At 49.5% G+C, this 27,037-nt stretch overlaps 1 protein-coding gene across 3 annotated transcripts in view; it reads right to left on the minus strand.

Annotated features, from left to right (window-relative positions):
* nbeal1 (neurobeachin-like 1) overlaps positions 1–26,137 on the minus strand; it is a 55,636-nt gene extending 29,499 nt beyond the window's left edge. Inside the window, exons 1-19 of one of the 3 annotated variants that reach the window (XM_056588895.1) lie at positions 26,032–26,137; positions 25,088–25,525; positions 16,017–16,108; positions 14,614–14,775; positions 14,081–14,162; positions 13,835–13,962; positions 13,161–13,243; positions 10,821–10,906; positions 9,853–10,255; positions 9,201–9,307; positions 8,195–8,290; positions 4,620–4,703; positions 4,242–4,340; positions 3,213–3,811; positions 2,543–2,675; positions 1,673–1,792; positions 1,115–1,463; positions 395–480; positions 47–136 (exon numbers count right to left, since the gene is read on the minus strand). In XM_056588895.1, the coding sequence (XP_056444870.1) occupies positions 47–136; positions 395–480; positions 1,115–1,463; positions 1,673–1,792; positions 2,543–2,675; positions 3,213–3,811; positions 4,242–4,340; positions 4,620–4,703; positions 8,195–8,290; positions 9,201–9,307; positions 9,853–10,255; positions 10,821–10,906; positions 13,161–13,243; positions 13,835–13,962; positions 14,081–14,162; positions 14,614–14,775; positions 16,017–16,108; positions 25,088–25,138 (2,850 nt within the window). In that variant the 5' untranslated portion in view covers positions 25,139–25,525; positions 26,032–26,137. The other 2 variants (XM_056588896.1, XM_056588898.1) reach the window with 2 other exon arrangements.
* Between the last annotated feature and the right edge of the window lie 900 nt (positions 26,138–27,037).

Here is a 27,037-nt window from a genome sequence, read left to right on the forward strand (position 1 = left end):
GCATTGTGTGAGCAGGTTAACATCCACACAGGGCGCGGTTCAGTACCTTGATGTCCCAGTTCACCACCTTGTTGCCGGTCAGGCGTCCGTGGAGCAGGTTGGGGGACAGATCCAGACAGATGGGGTTCCTACACGCCTGGAAAGGGGGAAGCGAGCAGAGAGCCGACACAAGTTGACATACATGCACTGTTCCCACTGCAGGAACGTTACCCCAGAACAAGGAACCGTCACAGGAACTAAGGAGTGTACATCTACAGTCAACACCAGGCAGTTCAGATACAGCCTATACAACACCCGTGTATTTTTTGCATCACTCTAAAAAGAAACGTAGAACTGTGTCAGAATGACATCGTGATCGGGTCATTCATTGATCCGTTCACCGATTGGTGGTTACCTTGGGCGAATAGTGAAGCAGCAGTTTGGTCGACAGGTCGCCAAGCTCCGCCTCCTGAGTTTTGAAGGGGGAGATGCAGTTGGGACCTGCGGGGAAAAGACACCAGGGTATTCTTAGATGAATCAGTGAATGATTCAAAGACACCAGGGTATTCTTAGATGAATCAGTGAATGATTCAAAGACACCAGGGTATTCTTAGATGGATCAGTGAATGATTCAAAGACACCAGGGTATTCTTAGATGAATCAGTGAATGATTCAAAGACACCAGGGTATTCTTAGATGGATCAGTGAATGATTCAAAGACACCAGGGTATTCTTAGATGGATCAGTGAATGATTCAAAGACACCAGGGTATTCTTAGATGGATCAGTGAATGATTCAAAGACACCAGGGTATTCTTAGATGGATCAGTGAATGATTCAAAGACACCAGGGTATTCTTAGATGGATCAGTGAATGATTCACGTGGGATCATGGATCAAGATTCAAGAGGCGTAACCCTCCAAGAGACCAAATTAATGGGATCCGTTCTCCCTCCACCTTTCTTCTCGTCTCATCTTCCTCCTGCTCACCCTTCATCCTCTCAACCTCCTCCTCCTCCTCCTCCTCCTCCCTTTCTCCTCCTCCTCCCCCATCCCACCTCCAGCTCCTCCAACAGCTCCTCCTCCTCCTCCCTCCCCCCCCCCCCCCCCCGCCGCCCCACTCGGCCCCCAGCTCACCGGCGCTGCACACGGCCTTGACGTGCGCGGGCTGCAGGGCCTCGTGGAACACCATCACCCCGCCCAGCTGGCCCTGCAGCGAGGTGGGGCTGCCCCACTCGCTGTCCTGGGTGCCCGCCGAGATCAGCTTGGTGACCGAGCCGCCGCCGCCGCCGCCGCCGCCGCCGCCGCCGCCGCCGCCGCCGCCCAGCAGCCCGCCCCAGGCCCCGCCCGCCGACGACAGGATGCCCCCCAGGGAGGTCCGCCCCGAGGGGGTGGTGGGGGTCAGGAAGGGCGGGTCGGGGATCTGGGAGGGCGGGGGCGTGGTGGTGCGGTGGCCCGCCGAGCCGATGCAGCAGGAGGTGAAGGGCTGGGGGGTCAAGGGTTAACGTCAGGGTCAGGGTTAAAGGTCACACAAGGGTTAACGTCAGGGTCAGACAACATGCTTAACAGATGACCAAAACAAACACGTGATTACTTTTATAACGACGTTCATTACAGCCCCCCTACATAGACCCCACCCGGGTCCTAAAGTGACCCGCGCTATTGGACGAGACAACCGCGGTTCCCTTGGATCACCTCGGTCATGACGGGGTACTTGAGGGGGGCCGACAGCTTCTGCTGCCCGTCCACGTAGATGTAGACCAGGCTCTGGCCGAAGGGCCTCTTCCCCGGGACGTGGACCACGCCCACGCTGTGCTGCAGAGTGGGGGGGGGGGGGGGGGGGGGGGGGGGGGGGGGGGGGGGAGAGACGACATCAGTGTTACCGCGGCGACGGCGAGTGTACGTTTGGTACCAGAGTCTGGATGCAAACACCAGCCATTGTTCTTTTTTGGTCTTGTGGAGTCACGTTTCAACGGTGGCGACCTCCGGCGTTGAAACGTGACACGACTAGCTAGCTAGGGTAATAACCAGGCTGGGAGGGTCGCCCGTGAAATGATAAAGGTCCGGGGGTTCGATTCCCGATGTCTGCATCCTTGAGCAAGATACCCTCACCCCCCACCTATTTGAATTCGCTGTGTGTTGCTTGGGAGAGAAGCGTCCACTAAAAGACTAAATAGTCAATGGCGAATACAATATAATAGCATAAAACCGGTTAACCGGCCTCCTCTGGGACCAATATCAGCCAATCAGAGAGAGCCGTTTGATCTGCGTTTCACCAGAGGTGGGAAGAATTGACTCCAGTGTTGGGTTACGCTTCATGTTTATCCAAACGAGACCCCACGGTAACATCCCGGTAACATGACTCTCAGATTACCTTCTGTTCTATTGATATTAATACCGTTAGCCCGTGAGAGAAGGAGATTCTCCCTTTCAAAATCTCTTGGGGTTCGAGCCTCCCCATGTATTTCTGTATTTGACTGCATTGTTATCATCACGTCATCCCTGCCAAATGCAGGCCTACACAATCCTTAAGAGGGCGAGTTAGGCTCTGGTTAAATGACTCACCCAGAGGGAGTCGCAGAAGCAGTAGTCGGGCAGCATGACCGTGGCGTACTCCTTCTTGGTGCACACTGCCACCACCAGGAGCCCGGCCCAGCTGATGAAGGCCTCGAAGCCCGTCCCGCCCGGGGTGAAGAAGCTGCAGCGGGGGTGGGGGTGGGGGTGGGGGTGGAGAGAGTAGTGTGAGGTGGAGGTGGAGGCTGGAGGGTGGAGGCTGCAGGGTGGAGGCTGGAGGGTGGAGGCTCGACTGTGAGCAGAAGCTCACATCTTGAAAAAGATATATTAGTTCTGCACTGAGGCGCCTGTTTTCCTTACTTAGTTATTATTTAACTTCTCCTTATCGTTTTATTCATGGCCATTATTCCGTTGGCATTTGTATTCAACGCGTCATATTTCTGCTTTCGATTTTTTATATCGCTTTTAAATGTTATGCTAGATATTTATTTCTAGATATTACACCACATCACAATCTCTCCTTGTGCCATCCTGTGAATCGACCTTCCATCCATCCATCCATAAATCCATCCATTTCCATATCTGCATCTCAATCCATCCATTTATCTCCATCCATCCATCCATCCCTCCATATTTCCATCTCCATCCAACCATATATCTGGATGGATGGATGTGGTATCTCCATCCATCTCGGTCCACCCCCCCCCCCCCGGTGGCCGACCTGTACAGCTGCTTCCTCTTGTCGCCCTTCCCCGGCGTGTCCAGCTGCTCCTGGTCCAGCGACAGCCACGCCAGGAAGCTGAAGGCCGCGCCGGGCCAGCGCGCCACCGTGGGCACCACCACGCCCGCCATGCCGGGCGACAGGTCAAAGTACTGCATGGCGCACTCCAGCCCGGGCCGCCGCACCATGGCCAGCAGCGCCCGCAGCCCGGCGCCCACGTAGGGGTGGGCCCCGCCCCCGCCGCCGCCGCCGCCGCCGCCCGCCTCCGGGGCCCGCAGCAGCCGCAGGAAGGCGCGCAGCTCGGCGGCGCCCAGCGACTGCGCGCCCAGCGCTCCCAGCAGCGCCAGGAGGCTCTCGGCGGAGGCGGGGTGCAGCCGCCCGGGCCGCTCCAGCGTGGCGAGCAGGCGCAGCGGCATGGCGGCGTTGACGCACACGGCGCGCGTCCGGCGGTCGAGGCAGCAGAGGCGGCGCAGCCAGTCGGCCGTGAAGAGCTGCAGCTCGGGGGAGTCCAGCTCCGGCAGCCACTGGGCCAGCAGCAGCAGGGGCTCCACGTTGCTGATGCCCAGCAGGCCCACCGAGCTGTGCTCGCCCTCCACCGCCTGGGGGGGGGGGGGGGGGGAAACACGACGCGTTTTAAAAAACAGATTCTCTGCTCGGTTTGGACGTATTTTCTGTTTGTGTTTTGGTTTCCTTATTGCATTATTTTTGTGTCTCGCCTGTTATTAGACTGTGTTTTATTATGTACGTTGGCCGTACTTGGTTCTCAATAAACGTATTTGAATGAAAACACATCCCATAGATAACCCCTAAAACCATCCTGAAAAAGTCCCAAACACAGAGAAAGAAGAACACTCAACTTATACCGAATGTTGAACACTGAAAGCATGCATGGACACCACAGCGACCGTATCCTAAACCTCAATGTACCATGGAGACACAGCGGGTATAACAGCAGGCCTCTCTAATGGACAGACACATGGAGGGGGGGGGGGGGGGGGGGGGGGGGGGTAAAGGGACCAGGTCTCTCACCATGTTCATGAGCTCCTTCAGGAGGTGCCGGGACGGCTGGCCCAGGGACACCAGCACCTCGTACAGGTGGTTGTAGCCGATCCGCTCCTTGAACACTTCCTGTCAAAGGGAGAGGGGGGGGGGGGGGGGTCTGAGTTCACCTGTTGGGATTCAACCCCGTCCCCTGATCGTGGGCGGAGTAGGTCTGTGACATCCCCGCCCCCAACTCTTCATAAGCTCTGTCGATTAACGTCTGGTCCCCGTCTTTGCGCTCCAACCCCTCGCTTGATTATTTGGAACAACTCCCCCAATAAATGTTGTTTAAAAATGTCCCTCCCCAGAGCTTTGTAGGAGGCGTGCGTGTAGGGTAGGGGGCCCGTGCGTCGTGGTGGGACGCACCTTGGCAGCCGGAGACTTGTGCATCACGGTGGTCAGGGCTTTGATGGTCGCCACGGCCAGCGAATCCAGTCGGCCCTGGAACACCTGGGGGGGAAAGGACACGCCCCCTTCGTCCGTCAGTATGAGCCAATGAGGGCGCTCCGACCGACGTCGGGTGCTGGGGGAGAAACCCTCGCACAAAGGACGCGCTGCTTTTGCGACGTTCACAACACCGCGTTCGGCGGTGCGTTTAAAGAGCAACGACACACTGAGTCAGGGCTGTGGTAAGAAGTGAGAAGTGATAAATTATCGATTTGTTAATGTTTGAATTGTTACAGGATACCTTTGCAGTCATCTTGAAAATAAGAGTTGATCGTAAGTGCTGGCCAGCTTTTTTTTTTGCAGAATATATCAGATATGGGATGTGATTTTACTTGATGGCGTTAAAAAAATCACCATCGATCAGCATCCACTACAGACATGTCCACTTTATTTTAAGCTGTTACGAACAAGGGGCAATGTGACACTTTAACCATTAGATGGCGACAAAAAACACATGCTGCCCGGTGTGTAGTGACTCTTTAAAAAGCTTTAAAATCAAATCAAAAAATTATATTTGCAAACTGGATGAAAAAAATATCTGCAGTGCTTTCTCTCGATATTTGTGCAAAGACAATACAATGTTGGCGATATTTACTGCATGATGGCAAAACCCTGACTAAACCTGAAAGCACACAAGAAGATCCCACACACAGAAACACCGCCCACACAGAACAACTCGCACGACTCTCGGCTCGGCTTCTAGTCAGGGTTTTGCCTTCATGTTCGCGTCCCCATCCTCAGATTCACTATGTGAACAATTTAGTGGTTTAGGCGCCAGTCGGAGCTGCCATTTTGTCTGGCACTGCAGAGGTCATATGAACAGAAAGACAAATTATAGAACAACAAAACTCCCTCGGAGAAAACACTCATCGGTCAAAAGGGGTACATTACATGATTGTCCAAAGAGGGGAATTCATAAGCACGGTCTAGATCTGACTGCTCATTTTGGGTCAGACTCTGCTGATAAAGGCATAGACTGCCCAAGTTTTGTGGGTTACATTTTTGCCTTGGCTGGATTAATTTGCCCAGAAAAGATTTGACCTCGTGTCTTGTGGACTCAAGGGGCAGATATTGGGTTTGAGACAAAAGATGTTGAACCATTCAGGATACATTTCACAGAGAGCCCTTCAAATCAATTTCATAGCGTGCCAAAGTTGATATCAAGGGTCATAGTTCATCCCTCGACATGTCAGTTCAAACGCTGAACTGGGCTATGTATCCATTATTAGCTACTCAGAGTATATGTTTGGATGCCTGTAGTAATTCTACTTTATTAGTTTTTTGGGCCCAAAGGCAACCGGGGAAACCAATTTGAACTCAAATGCTGCTGCCTTGACAGCAACATTCTACCAGAGATTGTGACCCATTTTCAGAACGAAAAATGGGTTCGCTAAACAGGTTTTTAGTTTGTTTACTCTTGTAATGTACACCCAAGTGGGTCGCCCACCACCTCAACTCAAAACACACACACAGGTGAGGCATTTCATACAAGTCAGCCTCAATACATTTCGCTCTCACTCACATACACACATACACAACAACAAAACAAAAACCAGCATATGAAAAAAGAGAAATTATTAAAACAAAGGAACATGGAACAAACCAAACCGACACAAGCTCCCGTCCAGCTCCGTCCGTCCTCTTGTGTCGAGTCAAGCATAACCGCGGATTGAATTGTGGATTACACATATACACGTCTGTCTGAGTTCTGACAGAGTGACTTGGAACGCGGGCTGGAGGGTCGGCCATGTTTGAAAAGGTATATATGTACAGATGAATATACAGAAATGTGTACACAAAAGCACCCACCAAGAGACAAAGCTCCAGCATGAAATGAACACAGACTTCCCTCCACCCACCAACACTGAGACCAACACCGTCACAAGACACACCCACCCAGCAGTAGCCCCGCCCACACCTTCCATGAGTGGGCATTCAGACGGAACCCAGGCACCAACGGGTGACCCAGGGTGGGTGGGGGGGGGGGGGGGGGGGGGGGGGGGGGGGTGAAGACGGGCCAAGAGGTCACTCCAAAACAAGATGGCAAGATGGGCCCGCACAGCGTCTCAAGGTGTGTGTGTGTGTGAGAGACGTAGTAGTGTGTGTGACGGCAGTGTGTGTGTGTGTGTGATGCCAGTGTGTGTTTGTGGCCAGTGTGTGTGTGTGTGTGTGTGTGTGTGTGTGTGTGAGGCCAGTGTGTGTGTGTGTGTGTGTGTGTGTGTCGCCAGTGTGCGTGTGTGTCGCCAGCGTGCGCGTGTGTCGCCAGTATGCGCGTGTGTGCCTATGCGTGTGTTTCGCCAGTGTGCGCGCGCGCTTGCGTGCTTGCGTGCGTGTGTTGATGTTTACGCAGCGTTGCGTATCGCTGTGACAGCTATCTACCGTTAAGATTAGAGTGTTTACCGCGGGCTTTACTGGGCCGGCCTGGCGACAAAGCCCCATAACCTGGTCTTTGTTGAAGACAACAGGACTAGAACTCCTTCTCCTCCCCCCCCAGGCATCAAATAACAGGTACTCCGCAGACAAAAGGTGCACTGTGTTTGTGAGAGTGCATTTGTGTGTCGTGCCTGAGAGCATGTCTTTGTGTGCAGGGACATGTCTGTCCGTCCGTCCGTCCGTCCGTCCGTCCGTCTGTGTGTTTCCATTCCATGTGTGAGCATGCAAGCATTTGTTTGCCAGTATGTGTGTATGTGTGTGTGTGTGTGTGTGTGTGCGTGTGCATCACTATGCGTGTGCAGGGGTGAGTATGTCTACGAGAGGATGTGTATTGTGCGTGTCTGCCTGTGTGTATGTGTGTGCATGCCCAACTGTGTTCCCATCAACCAGATCAATGGAAGCTCTCCTGGGAGGGGATGATACGACGGTCAATAGCAGCACAGGGCGACGGCAAACAACTGAACGATTCACGGGCCGCTTCACAGGTGTGTTGCGGAGGATGTCTGGCTCACCTGGCCGCGTCAGACTGATCGGTCTCTGGGGCTGGGTGAGGCTGCACCTGTTGTGCATGGAGTAATCAACACCCCCCCCCCCCCCTGTTCTGTGTCCCTATATTCGACCCGGGGAGTTAAACAAGGCTGATGGCTATTTTTGTAAAGGATTATTATTTATTTTTTTAAAAGGTGTTTCCTTGAACGAAGAGCGAAGGTGGATTGCTTCGCTGATCAGATGACGCTAAAAAATAAATAATCCAGGAAACTTCTCAAAATATCCCAAATGAATCACGACGTGTGGACTCTGAGAGGGCGTGCACGACAAGACCGGAGACCGACCCGACACCTGGATGGCGTGTGTGTGTCGTCATGTCTCTCAACAGATGTGCTTGTCAGTGTGTGGGACGGACGATAAAGTTTTCGAGCCCCAATCTTCACAAAAAACCAACGCGTCGGTCCGAGTCTTGCTGTGAAGTGAGTCATTTGGCGATGAGGTGGGGGTTTGGGTGGGGGTCAAGCTGGAGGGGGGGTGAGGCAGGCGGAGGGGGGAGGGGGGGTTGAAGGTACCTGAGGCTCACTGTCCTCTCGCGTTCCTGTCAGTAACCTGTTGTTGGCTATATCTTTCTGGTCCTTGTCTGCTTCAGCGCACCTGGCGTTAATCAGCTGGCGCGACGTGCACACACACAGAAAGACACACACACACACACACACACAGTCGCGCACACACACACACAGTCGCATACAAACAGTGGCACACACACACACACACAAACAGTTGCATACACATACACACACACACACACACACACACACAAACAGTCGCATACACAGACACACAAAGACACACACACACACACACACACACACCAGGCAAAAGGGGGAGGGGAAGATGTGAGAGTAAACCTGACGCATTTGAATGGGAGGAGAGAGAGAGAGAGAGCGAGAGCGAGAGCGAGAGAGAGAGAGAGAGAGAGCGAGAGCGAGAGAGAGAGAGAGCGAGAGCGAGAGAGAACTACATACTAGACATAAAAGGAGCAGTGAGGGTTAGGTCCACTTCTATAAGGGAGAAGGGGTGAGCCAAGCCACTCATTCCTAGGAGCTGAAGGAGGAGGGGGTGGGGGTGGGGGAGGTGGGGCTGCCGGGAGAGTCTTCTCTGTGGGCTCTTATCACTGCGTGAAATCAACCTCGCAATCCATGCATGGAAACACACATGTTTACACACCGCATACCAGCCACACCAAAGCGACGTGGCCTTGAAGGGACCACGTACTGCGGTTGTCTTGTATACTTTGTTTTTTCATTACAGTTGATTCACCGTTTTTTTACGTCAAAGTCAAGACATCATCTAGGATTTGATCCCGGTCAAATCTTTTTGTTTTTTTTTACGATTCCAAAACATTGCTTCAAGTGTTTTGCAGTTTCATCGTAGGTTGGGCCTAACTGACATTGCTGCTCCTTTTAAAACACAGGGTTTCCGAAACAACTACATCCCCCATCTTGCCCATAGCTACCTTCTCTCACACAAGTCATTGGGCTAAGTGTCCAACGGCATCATGGGAGCTGGAGTCCCTACCTTGCTGTTCTGCAGTAGCCGCGTGAGGTGCTCGAAGCAGTTGCTGTTGAGGAAGATGGCCTGAAGCACTGGCCTGTCCGAGCACAGGAACATGTCCCTGATGGTGTCTGGGGGGAACAAAGCGAATAAAGATTGCATTCAAATGCATCTAAAATGGAGCCAGAAACATCACAATCTTAACCAACTACTCGGCCTGCTCGACTATGGGAAAAATCATAATCGCGATTTTTTTTGGTCAATATTGAAATCACGATAATTCAAACGATCATTTTTGAGTTTGAAAACATGATTTGTTCACTCAGCATAGCTCTCCGTATTATTTTTTTAGTAACTGAGAACTTTGAAATTTCGCCTTAAAAAAAATCCACAAAATGGTCAAAAAGAAAATGTTCCAATCTAAAATGATAAACCGATATGTATCCAGCTGTTCTGCCCTTTCTATAAAACATTAAAAATAAATAAATAAGAATCGAAAAACTTGATTATGTTAATTTTGTGATTGTTTGACGCTAAAATCGAAATCGCGATCAGAATTTGATTAATCGCCCTACAACAACAACACAACACAACACCTACAACACCTACAACACAACTGAAATAACGCACACACACACACACACAGGCGCACACACACACACACACACACACACACCTAGCATGTGCACTTGCAGCGCCACAAAGCGCTTCTCCCAGTGGCGGCCGAGCGGCGCGGGCCGGGCCTTGGCCTGCGTCTGGTTGGGCCCCGGCCCCGGCCCCGGCCCCTGATGCTGGTGCTGATGCTGCGTCGCCGCGGCGGCCGGGTCCGAGTTGAGCAGCTTGAAGTAGAGGTCGAGCACCGAGGCGATCTCCACGGGCCGCTGGTCCGAGCTGGAGGCCAGCAGCCGGTGGACCACCTCGCGCAGACAGCCCAGCGTCAGCAGGGCGCGGCGGCCTGGCGCCTCCCCGTCCCAGTCCGGGTCGCCGTCCGGGTCGCCGTGGCTACCGGTGGCGCTGTCGGCCAGCACGGCCATCAGCACCTCCATGGTGGCCGGGGAGATGGCCAGAAGGGCGTTCCTCTGGAGGGGCGGGGGGGAGGGGTGGGGGGGAGACAGGGAGGGGTGGGGGGGAGACAGGGAGGGGTGGGGGGGGGGGAAAGGACAAGAGAGAAGGAGGGGGATGGAGAGAGAGAGAGAGAGAGAGAGAGAGAGAGAGAGAGAGAGAGAGAGAGAGAGAGAGAGAGAGGAGAGAGAGAGAGAGAGAGAGAGAGAGAGAGAGAGAGAGAGAGAGAGAGAGAGAGAGAGAGAGAGAGAGATGGGGGTTGGAGGAATAGGGGAGAGAGAGAGTGAGGAAGGGAGAGAGGGAGGGGTGTAGAGAGGCAGAGGGGGGAGGAGTGAAGGGCGGGAGGAACAAGGGAGGGAATTAATGATTCAAAAGATAAAAAGGAAAAAGAGGCCAAAAAAAGAGAAGGAAGAACCAAAGATCAGGGAAGAAGAACTAAATGGCCAAGAGAGTCCTCTGGGACCAACAGACTTGTTCTACTGTAGGCCACATGCGGCAGGCACTCCCCTGGTCTGGTTGATGTTTGACCTGCGTGGGGGGAAGTGGTTAACCGAAGTAGGGGCTCAGCAGAGCGCAACTCACCTGCTCGCCGGCCACAATGGCTCCAAACAGGTGGAGCAGGCAGCATTTCAGACTGTCCTTCAGGTGCTCACTCTCCTGGAAGCACTCTGAGACAGAGACAGAGACAGAGACAGAGACAGAGACAGAGACGGAGACAGACAGACAGACAGACAGACAGACAGACAGACAGACAGACAGACAGACAGACAGACAGACAGACAGACAGACAGACATACAAAGAGAGACACACAGACACACTTTTATCACACATTGCAGTCGTCATGCATTTGATAATAAAATTGAGCTTACTGAGTGTTACGGTCCAACATGTAAATACAGAACAGCACCCGTGTGAAACAAAAGGTCAAACAGACTCTCTTTGGTTATGCACACATGACATACCTATACACCCACATCCACACACACAAACCAACACACACAGAGCAGTCATCTCTCATGGTACTCTCAGAGGCCTGAACACGCACACAGACACAGACACAGACACACACACAGAGTCCTTCACTGCCCGTATGAGCCTGATCCCTCACTGTCCCAAAGGGAGGATGCCGTTTTCAGTGAAAACCTCCCAAAACGACTTAAGGGTTAGCTTCTGCTAGCAGGAAATGTAAACCGTTTGAAATGAGACAATACAAACAGGTTAACATATTGGTTCCCTCAAAACAATGACATGTGTGATAAAGGTGGATCCTGCTGGAGTGGGAAGGAATTAACTCCCAACACAAGAGCGTTAAGTGGAACATATTGTTCTGGTATCTGAAGAGTCCTAAAGTTTGACAACAACTAGAGGCCATTGCCTGGCATGCCTAGCAACCCAACTCTAAAATCTCAGTAAATCATTGGCTTATTGTAGTTAAGTGTGGTTTTTAGTCCCAAGGTTTAAAACAAAGCGTTTTAAAAATAAGCTTTGTTCCAGCTGCAATCACGCTGAAGAACAATCTGTAGAAACTGCTAGATTTGCACAACATTAATTTTGTATGCGTTATTTATTTATTTGTTGATTTTTTAGATCAATTTATCAGGGTTTTATTATATTTTAATTATGTTGGTCAGTTTTAAGTGTCCAAATTTGGATTACCACTGGAGCACTTTAATTGTTTTTATCCACTGTACGTAACTGTCCCATTTGTGTTTGTGTGTATGTGTTGTCCTAACTGTGTGACGGAAGCCAACTTTTAAACTGCAACACAAGTTTACCTACGGGTACGAATAAAGTAAGCTCTTACTATAGACTACCTAGTAAGACGTCCCCAAAACAATAAAATGCAATCACAGGCTAGAGTACTTTGAGATTGGCGGGGCATCAATACAAAAAAAAAATCAGGTCACAGGTGTGTGTTTATAAGTATTTAACAAGGGCTTCGAGCCAATCAGAATCAGGGCGCAGACCAATCTGTTTTACAATTCGACACATTCTTAATCCCATCATATACTGGTACTTTAATCACAGGAGAAGCTGCAGGCACACATGTTGCTGTGTCTGGGTTGACCTTGGAGGGCCATGCCGTTGCCATTATTAAAAATAGTTTATCGGTACAATTGGATTACATAACAAAACAAAAAAAACTCTTTCCTCTAGCTACAGGCTTTCATGTGCACTTCAGGTAATTATATTGCGTCCAGACGCACACAGAGACAGAGGCACACGCACACACAGGCGAACGCAGACACACACACACACACACACACTTGAATTGAAATGGCCATTAATCATGATGAAACTATCTCCCTGTTTGGCAGACACAGCAAGAATGGAGGGGAAACAAAGAAGCAGATTCATCGCAACACACAACAGTGTGTGTGTGTGTGTGTGTGTGTAAGTGTGCGTGCATGTGTTTGCGTGCATGGGTATATGTGTTTGCGTGCATGGGTATATGTGTGTGCGTGTGTGGCCCTAAAAACTCTCAACACTCAAGAGAAAAAAAAAAGAATGAAGAGGAGAGAATTGAAGCAAGAGAAGATGTAGAGAGAGCAGACTGAAGAGATGGAGCACGTGAAGCTGTTTGTTCACTCCGGCCCCCCACAGGGAACTTAGTGGACCGTGTTAGGAGGATCATCAGATTCCAAGTCTGTGTGTGTGTATGTCTATATCTATATATCCATCCAACCCCTAGACAGTGTATGTTTACGCTTTCAAAACTATTTTTTTTACACTATGTTTTTTTTTTTATGCGTGTCAAGGAGTAGGGATGATAACCAGGAGAGGGAGAGATGATTACTGGATGCATATACATACATACCTACATACATACATACATACATACATACATACATACCTACCTACATACATACATAGGCATAGACCTGTGAGTGAGCAGCAGGAGAAAGGCCCAAGAGACTTACGGTAGAAGAAGGGGACGAACTCCACTGTGAGGGGAGCGGCTTTGAACTTCTGTCTGCTTCTCTCTGCAGTGCCCACCCGCTCCCTAGGGGAAGACACACACACACACACACACACACACACACACACACACACACACACACACACACACACACACACACACACACACACACACACACACACACACACACACACACACACACACACACACAGGCAAACTTCAAAGACCCCGTTGTATCCATGACTACAATTTAAGAGGCTTAACTTGTGCATATGCGCAAAATGGTGACTGGTGGTGTGAAACGGTTTGAAGGTATGGAGGCTAATTAGTTCAGGTCTCCCCAAGATCCTCTCGCCAAACCAGGACAACTTTGACTTCAAGTTAGCACGCTAGGTGGCCATTCACTGCTAACCGCGCGCCCGGTCCCTCTACTTTCACTTCAAGCTAGCACGCTAAGGGCGAGTCATTTAGTGTCAGCCGCGCGCCCGGTCCTTTCACTTTGGCGTCAAGCTAGCACGCTAAGGGCGAGTCATTTAGTGTCAGCCGCGCGCCCGGTCCTTTCACTTTGGCGTCAAGCTAGCACGCTAAGGGCGAGTCATTTAGTGTTATTTGTGCTCCTGGTGCCTCCACTTTCACTTCTAGTTAGCATGCTATAGGCCGGCCCATCAGTGTTACCCGCACGCCCGGTGCCTCCAGTTGCGGTAGGGGTCGTAGAGGCTCTCGCAGAAGGCCAGCGCGTGACGGACAAACTCCTCGGCCTGCGTCTGGTCGGCCATCTCCTTCTCCTTGGTCTTGCTTTTCAGCTGGAACACACGGCCAGTAAATGAGGCGGGAGTGGGGAGTGAGGAGGAGGAGGAGGAGGAGGAGGAGGAGGAGGAGGAGGAGGAGGAGGAGGAGGAGGAGGAGGAGGAGACGTCATACCTGCTGGATGTACAGCGTGGTCATGTTGATCACATGGTTGATGTAAGAGCAGGTGCCGATCTCCTCCACGTTTGACAGGTTTCTGGGGGGAGCACCGGGAGAGAGTAGAACAGGCAGGTCACAAGCATGGTCAGGTGTGTACTTCCAACCAAACTTCTTGTAAGCTTGTTTGTTTTATTGGATTGCTTATTTGACATTGGAAGTGTACGTATCATGAATATTTTGAATATAGGCCGTATACATGCAATTCATTTCAGACCCTCTGTGATGCATTTGTGGTTTGGTGTGTGTGCACGCAAATGTTTTGGCCAATGCACAAGAAGGTGCGACTGTGTGCGTGCGTGCGTGCGTGCGTGCGTGCACACATGCGCGTTTGTGTGTGCGTGTGTGTGAGAGTCCGAGAGTGTCTGCGTCCGAGTGTACGCGCGCGTCCGAGTGTGCATCCGACCGTCCCGAGCGCGAGTGTCTGTGTCCGATGGTGTGTGTGTGTGTGCGTGTACAGGTGGTGCGCGCGCGGGGGGGAGGTTGCGTGCCTGCAGACCACGATGAGGAACTTGAGCAGCAGCAGGGCCAGGGCCAGCTGCTGGGGCTCCAGGCCTTCCGAGGCCTTCTGGACGCACTGCAGCAGCTGGTGCCGCAGCACCTGCAGGATGTTGTCCGGGAGCAGGGACAGCACCGGAGGCACCTCGTCCGGCCTGGGGGGTTGGGGGGGTGTCAGAGGTGAGAGGAAGAGGGGCAGATGAGCAACGGTACAAACCGACGATGCGTTCAAATCGTAGTCACGGTTGTTTTGGTCAACGTTTTAATCGTCAATTCTCTCCCAAAACAAAACACTATTTGCAACTGAGGTAATTTAAAAAAAATACATCAAATGTTCAAATGGAAGATGTTTAGATTGAAAATAATGTACATTTCTTCAAGAAAACAAGAAAGCTGCTGGGTCCATGCTATCTGATGTACATATGCGACGGAAGCAAGCAAAGGGGGTTTGTGCCCAATGAGCGCACGAGTGATTCTAACGATGCTTTGTGTGTGAGTGGGAGGTTGCAGCATGGGGCAATGGGGCAATGGGGCAATGGGGCAATGGGGCAATGGGGCAATGGGGCATTAACCAAATCTGAGAGATGCGTAGCCGTGGGAAACAATAACAGCTGGTTGTGTGTGTGTGTGTGTGTGTGTGTGTGTGTGTGTGTGTGTGTGTGTGTGTGTGTGTGTGTATTCGTGTTAGTGACTGACTGAGTGAGAGATAAGACATACCATGTGCCAGACACAGATAACTCAAGAGAATGTGTGTGTGTGTGTGTGTGTGTGTGTGTGTGTGTGTGTGTGTGTGTGTGTGTGTGTGTGTGTGTGTGTGTGTGTGTGTGTGTGTGTGTGTGTGTGTGTGTGTGTGTGCGCGTGGTGTGGTGTGATTATGTGTATGTGTGTGTGTGTGTGTGTGTGTGTTTATGTGTGTGTGGTGTGTGATTATGTGTGTGTGTGTGTGTGTGTGTGTTTATGTGTGTGTGTGTGTGTGGTGTGTGTGTGTGTGTGTGGTGTGTGTGTGTGTGTGGTGTGTGTGTGTGTGTGTGTGTGTGTGTGTGTGTGTGTGTGTGTGTGCGTGTGTGCTTTCTCCTCTTGTCGTTCCTATATCACCAACTCACAGTCACCGGAGAAGCTTGTTTTGGCTACCCAGCAGGTCAGACCTTATCAGTACGCCTAACAATGCACTGAAACCTTCCCCAAACTCTCTTATTTTTAAATGACGCATAATATGATCATCAAACCCAATAATTGTTGTATTGTATGCACTATATTTGATTAGTATGTCTGTTTTAACGTCTCCCATGCAATGATTTCAGATCCCGCCTTTCTTCGACCCTGTCCAATTGTGCCCCATCAGATGATTGACGGGGGCCAGTGGCCTATCAGGGCCCTGCGATATGCTTTGCATCACCTGGAAGGCGGCTTCTCGAAGTCCACGTCCAGACATCGCTCGTAGGAGCCGATGAAGATCTCCAGCCACAGCTTGAGATAGTCAGGGTCCCGCTGGAGGGAGGGAGGGAGAGGAGCGAGAGAGGGAGGGAGGGAGAGAGAGATATAGGGAGGGAGACATAGATGGAGAGGGAGAGGAGTGGGAGACAGGAGGGAGGGAGAGAGAGATATAGTGAGAGAGCGAGATAGGGAGAGACATAGATAGAGAGGGGGAGAGGAGTGGGAGACAGAAGGAGGGAGGGAGAGAGAGATAGTGAGAGAGCGAGATAGGGAGAGACATAGATAGAGAGGGGGAGAGGAGTGGGAGACAGAGAAGGAGGGAGGGAGAGAGAGAGAGATATAGCGGGAGAGCGAAATAGTGAGAGGGAGAGGAGCGAGAGACAGAATGAGAAAGGGAGCAAAAGAGAGGAAGTGAGGGCGAGGGAAAGAGAGAGACATAATGAGAGAGAGATAATTAGAGAAAATGGGTTTCTTTTTTTTTCTTTTTTTTTCTTTTCTTCGTCATTTTGTGCCTGCTGTAAACACACTATTCATCCTGCTTAGTTTGGAGTTACATTTAGATTTTTGTAACTCCAGACCATCCAACAGACAAACCCAATATATATAACCAACCAATGAATAGACGTGAAATTAAAATGAAGGTGTAAAAACAAAGGTTGTCTGTTGTGATTTTTTAAAAACGTAAACTATATTCTGAACCACTCCAGGTCACAGGTGTTGCATTTCCTGCAAAAAAACAACAATAGACGATCCAAATGCGATGAATAATATAGAATGAGAATCCAATGATCTCTGTCGTATTCATGTAGGCCATTGCTCTGTGGTCGAAAACGGTGTGCTTTCTAACCCCCTGCAACTTCCTGCTAACTCTGACAACTTTTATTACCTGCAGGTCCATAGCATTTCAAAATAAAAGTCCTCACAGTGAAGTCATACTCATGACCGAAACAATCCAAAACATACACCAACATGTTCATGAATTTGAAAATATACTAATTACGTTAGAAACCTACAAAAGAGTCATTCTACCAAGACTAAATCATCAGATTCCAAATATGTGTGTGTGGGTGTCTGTGTCCGTGCGTTTCTAAGGGTGTGTGTGTATGTCAAGACAGCCCGGAGGAATGGACTCCCAGGGTGCAGTTCAGCAGACGTTGGAGAGCAGGAGGGAGCAGGGCACTGATGTTAATTGCTCAGATCGTGAAAATAGACATGTCGGCATACAGGAAGAGCGGGAATACACAGGGGACTTCCAGCCAATCTGTGCGTGTGTGTCCAACTGAATACCGAGAGGCCAATTACACACACACACACACACACACACACACACACACACACACACACACACACACACACACACACACACACACACACACACACACACACACACACACACACACACACACACACACACACACACTTTATGGCAGCAAGCCAATACTTTCCTCAATAATATACTTTATCTTGTTCGTGATTGCGTGCCTTTTATAGCGTTGCTTTGACTTTTATTACCCGCACAATAATGACCCCCACGTCTGTATGGAGCAACAACGGTGTGTCTATTAGGATCACTGTTCATTTTCATTTATTTACGTTTTCTCCTCTGTTTTGTTTGTAAAAACGATAACTTGCCTTTTTCATTTGACGACTTGTTTGTTTCGACAAATCAATAAATAAATGAAACACCCGAAACTGATAAGTGATCAGTTTCGGGTGGTTTTTGATAAGATATCAGCAAGGGAGGTTATTACCTGTCTGACTCTCTGTCTGTCTGTGAATATAGAGCGGGCAGTAGGGGGACTGTGTCTTATCCTACCGGGGAGTGGCGCCCTAGTTGTGCACCTGCCGGCGTTACAAACCGGCCCGGCGACATTCTGTTGCTAGGCAGAACGAGGCCGGCGGCTGTGCGAGTTGACGCCGTGGCGCTCAGCCTCCCCCGGGAACTATGCCCTGCAGGATCACACAATGGACGGTAACCCAGCACGAGAGACAAAGCGCTTGGCTCGTAGTCACGACAACACTCGCTCTCTCCAGGTGCAATTCCTCGAATTCCCAAACCCTTTACGTGGGAGCGTTTTTCACCTCTTTGCTTGACGCAAATGGTGGCAAAAAAAACATGACAGTAAAAAAAAAAAGGAACTGCCATCTCATCATCTGATGAGCAATGACGATCGAAACAGCAAAAACGAAAATATCTGCCCGTTTTGAACGACGGTAAGCTAAATGTCAGATGCGGCAATTGTAGCGACTGAGAAGTTGCTAGCAGACACCGCATGACACGCTAATGACCTCCCACTATAGCCTGCACGACGAAGACATGGGAAAACACAGCCGTGTGTGTGTGTTGTAGAGGTGGGAAGACTAGTTTCAGTTGCTCAAGCAGGCTCCGTACGAAGAGCAGCAGAAAAAACAGCACGAAGCTAACGCTAGCGAGGGTTTCCTTGATTAAAAATGGCCGAAAAATCGCAACGCAACCTTTTAATCGTAATCTTAAGCTTGCCTTTGAAGATACACAATATGGACAACAGTAGGGTTCCACCAGTTGTGTTACACACTCCCAATCCCTAAGTAGGGTCGGGGGGGGGGGGGGGGGGGGGAAGAGAGAGAGAGAGAGAGAGAGAGAGAGAGAGAGAGAGAGAGAGAGAGAGAGAGAGAGAGAGAGAGAGAGAGAGAGAGAGAGAGAGAGAGAGAGAGAGAGAGAGAGAGAGAGAGAGAGAGAGAGAGAGAGAGAGAGAGAGAGAGAGAGAGAGAGAGAGAGAGAGAGAGAGAGAGAGAGAGAGAGAGAGAAGCAGGAAGAGCCGACGACAAGGAATCCCGAGTGAGGTCACCTCTGCGATCTTGTGACTCGGGCTTCGAATGCCTCTGGGAGCGAGCGCGACACGTGCACTGGACGGTGTGTGTGCGCGAGCGCGTGAGTGAGAGATAGCGTGCGTGCGTGCGTGCGTGCGTGCGCCAGAGAGAAGGACCTAGGGTCGAAACAAAGCGATAGCCTCAGCCAGGACAGAATGTAAGAAGGTTGTTCCGGTGGGGAAAGAAAAACAAGGCGATCGTTGATTTGTTTGGTAATGCCCGTCCTTTTCGCCAGATCTTGTTCTGATAACTTGATAACATTTGTGAACTTCCTTCCAGGATCATGTTTAAGCAGCAGTTCAGTAACCTTTGTTGAAACCCAGCCGTGACAGTTAACCCACTCCACATGTCCACATTTGCATTGGATGATAAAATAAAATTTGCAAGACCAGACAGACAGTTTTGCCCCTGAAGCGTTCGTAGAGAGCTTCTAGAGTGGCATGTGCAGAGCCAGAGTACAGGCCTATTGCAAGGCATGTGTGCGTGCGTGTGCAATTGTGCGCAGAATGCCCCCTTTCAGCAGAAACATGCCACGAAAGCACACGCATCCATCAAGGGTTTGGACTGAGGAAGGACGTGTGTGTGTGTGTGTGTGTGTGTGTGTGTGTGTGTGTGTGTGTGTGTGTGTGTGTGTGTGTGTGTGTGTGTGTGTGTGTGTGTGTGTGTGTGTGTGTGTGTGTGTGTGTGTGTGTGTGTGTGTGTGGTTCGCTGAAGTCACATGACATTCACCCCCCCCCCCTTCCCTTTCAGTTTCTGTCTCTCCCAAAATTGCTATGTACAATGAGTTTGTCTCGATGAGAAGTCGTGATGTGGCATTTCTTTTTTTACGGCTAATAACCCCTGAAGGCAATCATAGCCTGGATAGCATACGTCTACCAAGAACTAACTGCAATGTGGCACGTCTCACACAGACCGAGACCGAGAGACCGAGACCGAGACAGAGAGAGAGAGAGACAGAGACGGAGACAGAGACAGACAGAGAGACAGAGACAGAGAGAGAGACAGAGAGTGAGACAGAGAGTGAGACAGAGACAGAGAGTGAGACAGAGAGTGAGACAGACAGACAAGAAGGGTCCACGTCACAGAACGTGTGCTTGTCATCTGGATCTCATTAATGCTAACCGACAAGTGTGAACGCTCTGAATCATCTAATTAAATGACACATCAGCAGTCGTCAAACAAGGCTGTGAGTTGGTTTCACTACGTTTGAGTTTCGCCCCAATGTGTTTTGTGTTCACCAATGTGCACGCCTGCTTCACACAGTCCACAAAATCACAAACAGCAAAGAGAGTGACAAGACCGATTTTATCACGGAAACGGTGATGAGCAGAACCTGTCTGGCAGCGTCTGTCCGATCCACTGCCTCAAGCCACAAAAAACAACGCAATGAGTTCCGCTCAACCGCACAATGGAAACAAGTTGGTTGGTTTCTCTGGGGACTTGGCCTGCTCACTTTCCGACCCCGCCCCCTCAGGCGGGCGTGGTCGTGCTATTGGTGGTTTTGGTCGGCCCGGACAGGGCTAACTGCTGCTGATGTGCTGGTGGGATGTGTGACCCATGGCTGAATTTAGCACCGCTCTATAAACCCACCATCATTACACATCAGACTTTAAATACATCACTTCCTGGTCCTAATGTCATCGTGTGCGTGTGCGTGTGCGACGTGTGACGTGTGTGTGTGTGTGTGTGTGTGTGTGTGTGTGTGTGTGTGTGTGTGTGTGTGTGTGTGTCAAGGGTCGGGTGGGTTAACCAGGGTCTACTGGGAGGGGCCTAAAGAAGGCAGGGAAGATGACATCACTGTTATTTTAAGAGGTATTCATAGCTAAGACTAGACAGATAGCTCGAGGGAAAGAGAGAGTGAGCTGGAGAAGGAACAGCAAAAAACTGATGACGGACAATGACAGACATGGACAAAAAGACGGACATAGCATACCATCACAAACAATGTGTGTGTCACAGTTGGGGACTAAACAGGGAAATGAACAAACAAACACGGAAATAAAGAGCGTTTGAGTTGAGTGAGCCCAATGTAATGTTAAACACATGACATTTATCCATGTCTTTGTTTGTTTTTGACCGCCATTCTCATTCTCTCCCTCTCCCTCTCTATCCCTCTCTCTCCCTCCCTCTCTAATTAAGCCGGACTGAAGAATTATTCAGAGAAAGAAATGAGATGTCGTGTTATGCTCTCAGAAGACCACAGTTCTATGAAAAAAAAGGAAGAGATATGGCCGACGCCTTCAGCCTAGTGACCAACTTAACCATAAAAGTTTCGCCAAAGTCATTAAGATCATCGAGATTTAGAACTGAAGTAATTAATCAAGCTGCGATTTCCTAGCAAGCAGATCAAGTGAGGAGACACTGGATCAAGAACAAGATGCACTGCCCGGGGGAAAAATTATATTCCTTACGTTGCATTTAACTTGAAGAACGTTGCGTTCAATTTCCTGGCCTTCTGTAATGAAATGTGTTGGCTCATGGCTACCACACACAAATGTGTGCGTTCACAATACTAATAGTGCTGCATGAGATGAATGCATGTGTGATGATGTGCAAAGGCTTATGCCTTTTACTGTGCGTGTGCGTGTGTGTGTGCGCGCCTGCATTTCACACATGTGCAGAACATGTCAGCACTCCGTTTGTGCCTTATCCCGTGCACTTCCGCCATGCCGGGAGCTAAGAGGATTGTCGCCGTGGTTACGTAACCACCTAAGCAGCGCTAGCGGGACTGGCCTTAGTGCTAGTGGATGAGTGTGTGTGTGTGTGTGTGTGTGTGTGTGTGTGTGTGTGTGTGTGTGTGTGTGTGTGTGTGTGTGTGTGTGTGTGTGTGTGTGTGTGTGTGTGTGTGTGTGTGTGTGTGTGTGTGTGTGTGTGTGTGTGTGTGTGTGTGTGTGTGTATTCCACTCACCCCAACCATCGCCAAGAGCTTTGAGACGCGTGGCGGCGCTGAGAAAAAGAACATCAACCAAAACCCTCGAAGGGCCTTCAGAGTGCGTGTTTGCGTGTCGGATTAGGGGAGCTTCTGTAATGAACTGCAGTTGGGTTTAAGAAACCAAAATTGGTTGTCAGGGTTGGGGGGATAGATTATAATTGGGGGGAGGTGAGGTGGGTGTTGAGCTGGCTGGGTTTCCCTTCCCAGATGGCATGTTGCATTACGACCCTATGCCGTCTCCAGGAAGGGTTTAGGTCAGATCTGGCATCCCAGGAATATCAACTAAGTACTGGCACCCCGGACAACCAACTGTAAGATGCTGCGTTACCTTCCCCCTCCAACGACCCATGTACTAAAAAGCTGTTTTAATCAAATTTGCACTCCATGAGCATCTTATAATATCTAAATAAATAATTATAAAAAAATAACAAACAACTTAATATCCGGGATGGTTCTCCACGACTCTAGGACTTGAAGTTAGAGGTATTTCATGTTTTCCAGGACGTGAGGGAAAAGTCAAATAGTACGGTGTCAATCAACGTCAAATGTTATTAGGGTGTCAAAATCCACTTCTGAAACTGTCGGGACAGCAGAACATTGAACATCAGAGCGTTCGCGATGCCATGCTCTCCTTGGACGCTTTCAATTTTTTTTTAATTTGGGCCCGAGATCACCTGATGCATGGCGACCGCATGCTAAACAATCAAGGGAGAACGCAAAAGAATAAAATAAAGACGGCCCTGATGTCATCACGTCTCTCGGTCACTACAGCGACTCGGGTGTGACGTCTTGCCCGCCCTGAGGCGCAGCCACTGCCTCCAACCGTTCTCTGCGGTCGTGGTCGGAATGGATGAAACTAAAAGCAGTGGCTCCGACTGTATCCTGACCACAGCCGGGTGTAATGCACAACTGAGTGCCCAGCCACGAGCACTCGTGACCGGGGGCGCAGTTCACACACTCTGGCTCCTGCTACAGTGAACGTCTGGCATGTATTTAAAATCCCTGGCTCGTCCAAACAAAGTATTATTTTCTGATTGTGTTTCACGTTACGGTAAATGAGAATCTGTACTTCACCTGGTTAAAGAGGTCAAATAAATGCACGGCCAAACTATGCATTGCCGATAGTGTGTATGACAGACTAAGAAAAGCATCACAAGTGCCGTGTCCAAAAGGCTGTGATTTAGGTTTTTTTCTGGGAAACTGAGTACATAGAAAATAAATACAGAAAAAGGTTCACAGTGGCAACCAGTAGAAGATTATACGGGAACGATGCAAAAGAAAGTGTCTGTTGCCAGTCACATCTCTGTTATAAATGTAAAGTATTGTAAATGAATGTGTGCGGGTTGTAACCAAACATTCAAACACAGTATCTTATTATGGGATAGATGAACAGCAGGCCTATATGTATATAATAAACAGTCACAGACACAAGACATTCCCAGTCTGATTCACCACATGGGACTCACCCGCCTTCTTCTGCAACACAAACAGACATTCTAAAAAGAAACCCCTGCAAAGATACCCAGTATCTTTGCGGTATACTGGGTTGGTTGGTTAGTCTCTCTCTCCCTCTCCCTCTCTCTCCCTCTCTCTCCCTCTCTCTCCCTCTCTCTCCCTCTCTCTCCCTCTCTCTCTCTCTCACAGGCCCATCTGGGTCCATCAAAGCGGAGGAGATCTCATTCTCACACAACGTGACAGCTGATTGCTCAGCCAATGTAAACACAGACACACACTGACACTACTGCTGCCACACGATGGAAGGGGGCTGTGTGGCAGGGGAGTGTGTGTGTGTTTCTGTGCGTATTGGTGGCTCCTTTACTCGCTTGGATGCAAGGGGGTTTGTGCCACACTGTTAAAAGAAAATACTTATGCTAGCAGAGTGATAACCATGTCGCAAGGAAATTACCCACTTCACAGAAGCACCACGGTGGGACTAACAGTCATGACACTAAGTATGGGTCTGCCTTGGGTCTCTTGCATGTACCAGGGAATGGGTAGTAGACTGATCTTAACTAGTTTAGTCTGCAACCCGTGCCCTATGGCATACAAGGAGCACACCCAGGATGAGTGACGCCTGTGTGGTTCCTACGGCGATGCATCTGTGACTTGGTCCTGTGCGAGGGAAATGCTGTTCCAGCTCTTATTCAAACCCACGTTCCTGCAGGCCAGCACCGTCCAGGTCACAAAGAACACAGAAGCATGAGAAAAGTCAAAAGCACTTTTCTCGGGGCGGGCGGTGGAACAATATGGCCGCCAATGTTTGTGTTGTAGACAGGTATACAGACAGGCGCTGAAGCATGTTGTTCAACTTGGTCATTTGAATCCTATTACAAGTTATTGTTGTTTATAAAAAAATAAAAAAGGTTTACAAAACTGCTTAGGTGGCATGCAATACTTGAGTGTGGGGTGCGTGAGTGTGTGCGTGAGTGTGTGCGTGTGTGTGCGTGAGTGTGGAGGGATTATCGCAGACTGCAGCCAGGCTCACGTGAGAAGCAGCGGGCAGCTCAGCCCCGGTGTCTTTTGATTGGACGTTTCGCGGGTGCCACTTAATGCCAACAAGCAAATTAAACCTGGCCCCACAAGGCACTCCAGGCAGAAAAACCCTTCTTCCTCCCGTGTCCCTCTACTCAACCATCTTTCATTCATCCTCAAAACTCAAGGCTGCCCTCCCCACAGCCAAACGGATGTTCCTTATGCTTTACGAAGCAGTTACTAAACACAGACCAAACTCCCACTTGTCCCAGGGCCCCCAGTTACTTTGCTATTTTATTATTTAGTCATTGAAGCAACACTATTTCTCATTTTCTCTCTTACAGAATAAAGAAGCAGGTAGTGTGGTGAGGCAGACTAGCTTAGACATCTTCCTCAAGGATGCCTGCATATGGCAGTTGTGGACGTCTGGGTTTGAACCAGGAACCTTTAGTCTGGGAGTGAGTCAAATGACCCGCCCACTATGAGGCTATCCTGCTCGTCATGCAATCACATCGACTGTCTACACTAGCAGCTTCACCTTCAACATGCTAACTCTTATCATGCAGACCTTGCCGCCACTGACATCATACTACTAAACTGAGAAAGGTTTGACATGTCCTGTATTATGATCTTGGTTGTTTGCACATACCATGTCCTTGGCTAGCTGCCTAGCGAGTTGTGTTGTTGTGGCGGTGAGTTCCTGAAGACGAGCATGACATTTGGAGGTGCACACACCCATACTACCACCACCACCACAACCCCAACACTGACTCTCTTACCTTGTTGCAGTAGAGCATCCACACCTCGTACAGCCGCTCTTCGGACGCCATGGTGGAGCCCGTTGGTCCAAACACAGAGCTCACTGCTCCCGGTTCTCCATGTTGTACTCCAACGCACACCTTCCGATGCCCCTCTGGGGCGTCACAGCTCACAACAATATAATGGACATCGGTCAATCCTTCCCCCAAACTAAATGGAAAGCGTTATTTTAAAAACAAGGAACGAAATCTCCGGACGACTGTGAGCTTGTATACAGGGCGAGATCAAAAAATTTAAAAAACTCCGAAAAGATTATTCCATGTTTGTCCTGGAGGAGCCGGCGGTCTGACCCACGTCTCCACAGCGGGTGTTCTCTTCGCTCCCGCGGGACCAGGCTGGAGGTCTTCCACGTCAGTGGGGCTACTCCTCCGGACAGGCTCGGCTTGTGTGCCTCCGGGCTGTGGCGCAAAACAATACACACACAAACTGTGTGAACGATGAAGAAGTGGTACGAGATTCTCGCCCACACTGTTAACTATCCTACACAATGGCTAACTTAACAGCCCTTGACAGATCACCCCGCCCCCCACCAAAACCCGCACCACCACTGGGACGTAGACGCCGCCTCTGGCTCCACACACACACACTGCTGGGAATTGCTTCGTAGGAGGATACAGGTTAATTATGCATGAACGAAACGCCACTCTTGGGCCATTTAGAGCAAGAAGCAGGCGGCCCCTCGGTACGAAAAGCTGTCAAAAAGCGAATCCCATGTATTCCCCCCCCTTCCTGCAACCTCCCCTTGAATCGCCTCCTCCTACTCATGTGACATAAACGCCACTGTGTACCTTGTTCTCACTCCTCCCGAGACAACAGCACGTAAAACACACGTCAACCTGACCGCGTACATGTGTGTGTCAGGGGAGACATGTAACATCCCGTAATAGTGAATAAAGCAGCTCACCTGGACGCGAGGAAATAACAACTGTCACGTTGACGTCGCGATACTTCTTGCAACAATGTAGGAATCCACGGAACGTCACCAACAAGGTTTTCCGGTTTTGTTTCAAATTAAAAGCCCTGTACGCGGCGTGCTATTTTTTAACTATTTCAAAGTTATATATAAAGTCTCTGAATACCTTTGTTACAGCGTGGCTTTTTGGTTCTGATTTTTTCGACCAGCATCAATAATCCGTCAATAAAACATTTAGTTGATTGACAATTGATTTGATTTTAGATGCATGATCATCTATATTTTTATAAAGATAAATGTATTTATGTACAACATAATATACCTATATTAATAATATAGAATAACTAAGAGCATTAAACGTCCAACTCGAGAACTTTTAATGTTGTAGATATTAAAAGTCTAAATTCAAAAAACGGCATTATTGAAAGTTTACGGGGTATTTGCGGAATGCATCTAATGCTTTTCTGCGTCGGGATAACGAATTCAACATCCAAAAATGACACTTGGTTAATTACCCTCAACGCTTTGTTATTGGTTTACGACAGTCAATTAGTTTTACGTTGTCGATGTGGAGCTCTTGCGTCCCTAAGGGCGGGGCTAGGTTTGGAAGACCGTGGAGCAAGGTTACGTTTTATTGAATGCTGCGCTCTAGAGGATCAGCCCTAAACCAGCATCACAACCCCGGCCACTCTTCTGGATGACAGGCTCACTAGATTTACATTAATTGTGCTATTGTCATTTAGAAGACACCTTTATAGAAAACAATCTACAAGTGAGACAGAATAATTTATAGCATATATATATATATATATATATATATATATATATATATATATATATAATATTCATGTATTTAGGGAAGTGGTTGTGGGAGGATCTAGTATATCATTCCCACTATAGATCAGGCCCCAAATAGCAAGATGTATTGCTCTTCATGTCCTGACTTGAAGTTTAATTCCATGTAATAAGTGTATGTTGTGTATAAATAAATGCAGGT

Source organism: Gadus chalcogrammus, chromosome 4 (assembly GCF_026213295.1).
Source record: "Gadus chalcogrammus isolate NIFS_2021 chromosome 4, NIFS_Gcha_1.0, whole genome shotgun sequence".
Classification (NCBI taxonomy): domain Eukaryota; kingdom Metazoa; phylum Chordata; class Actinopteri; order Gadiformes; family Gadidae; genus Gadus; species Gadus chalcogrammus.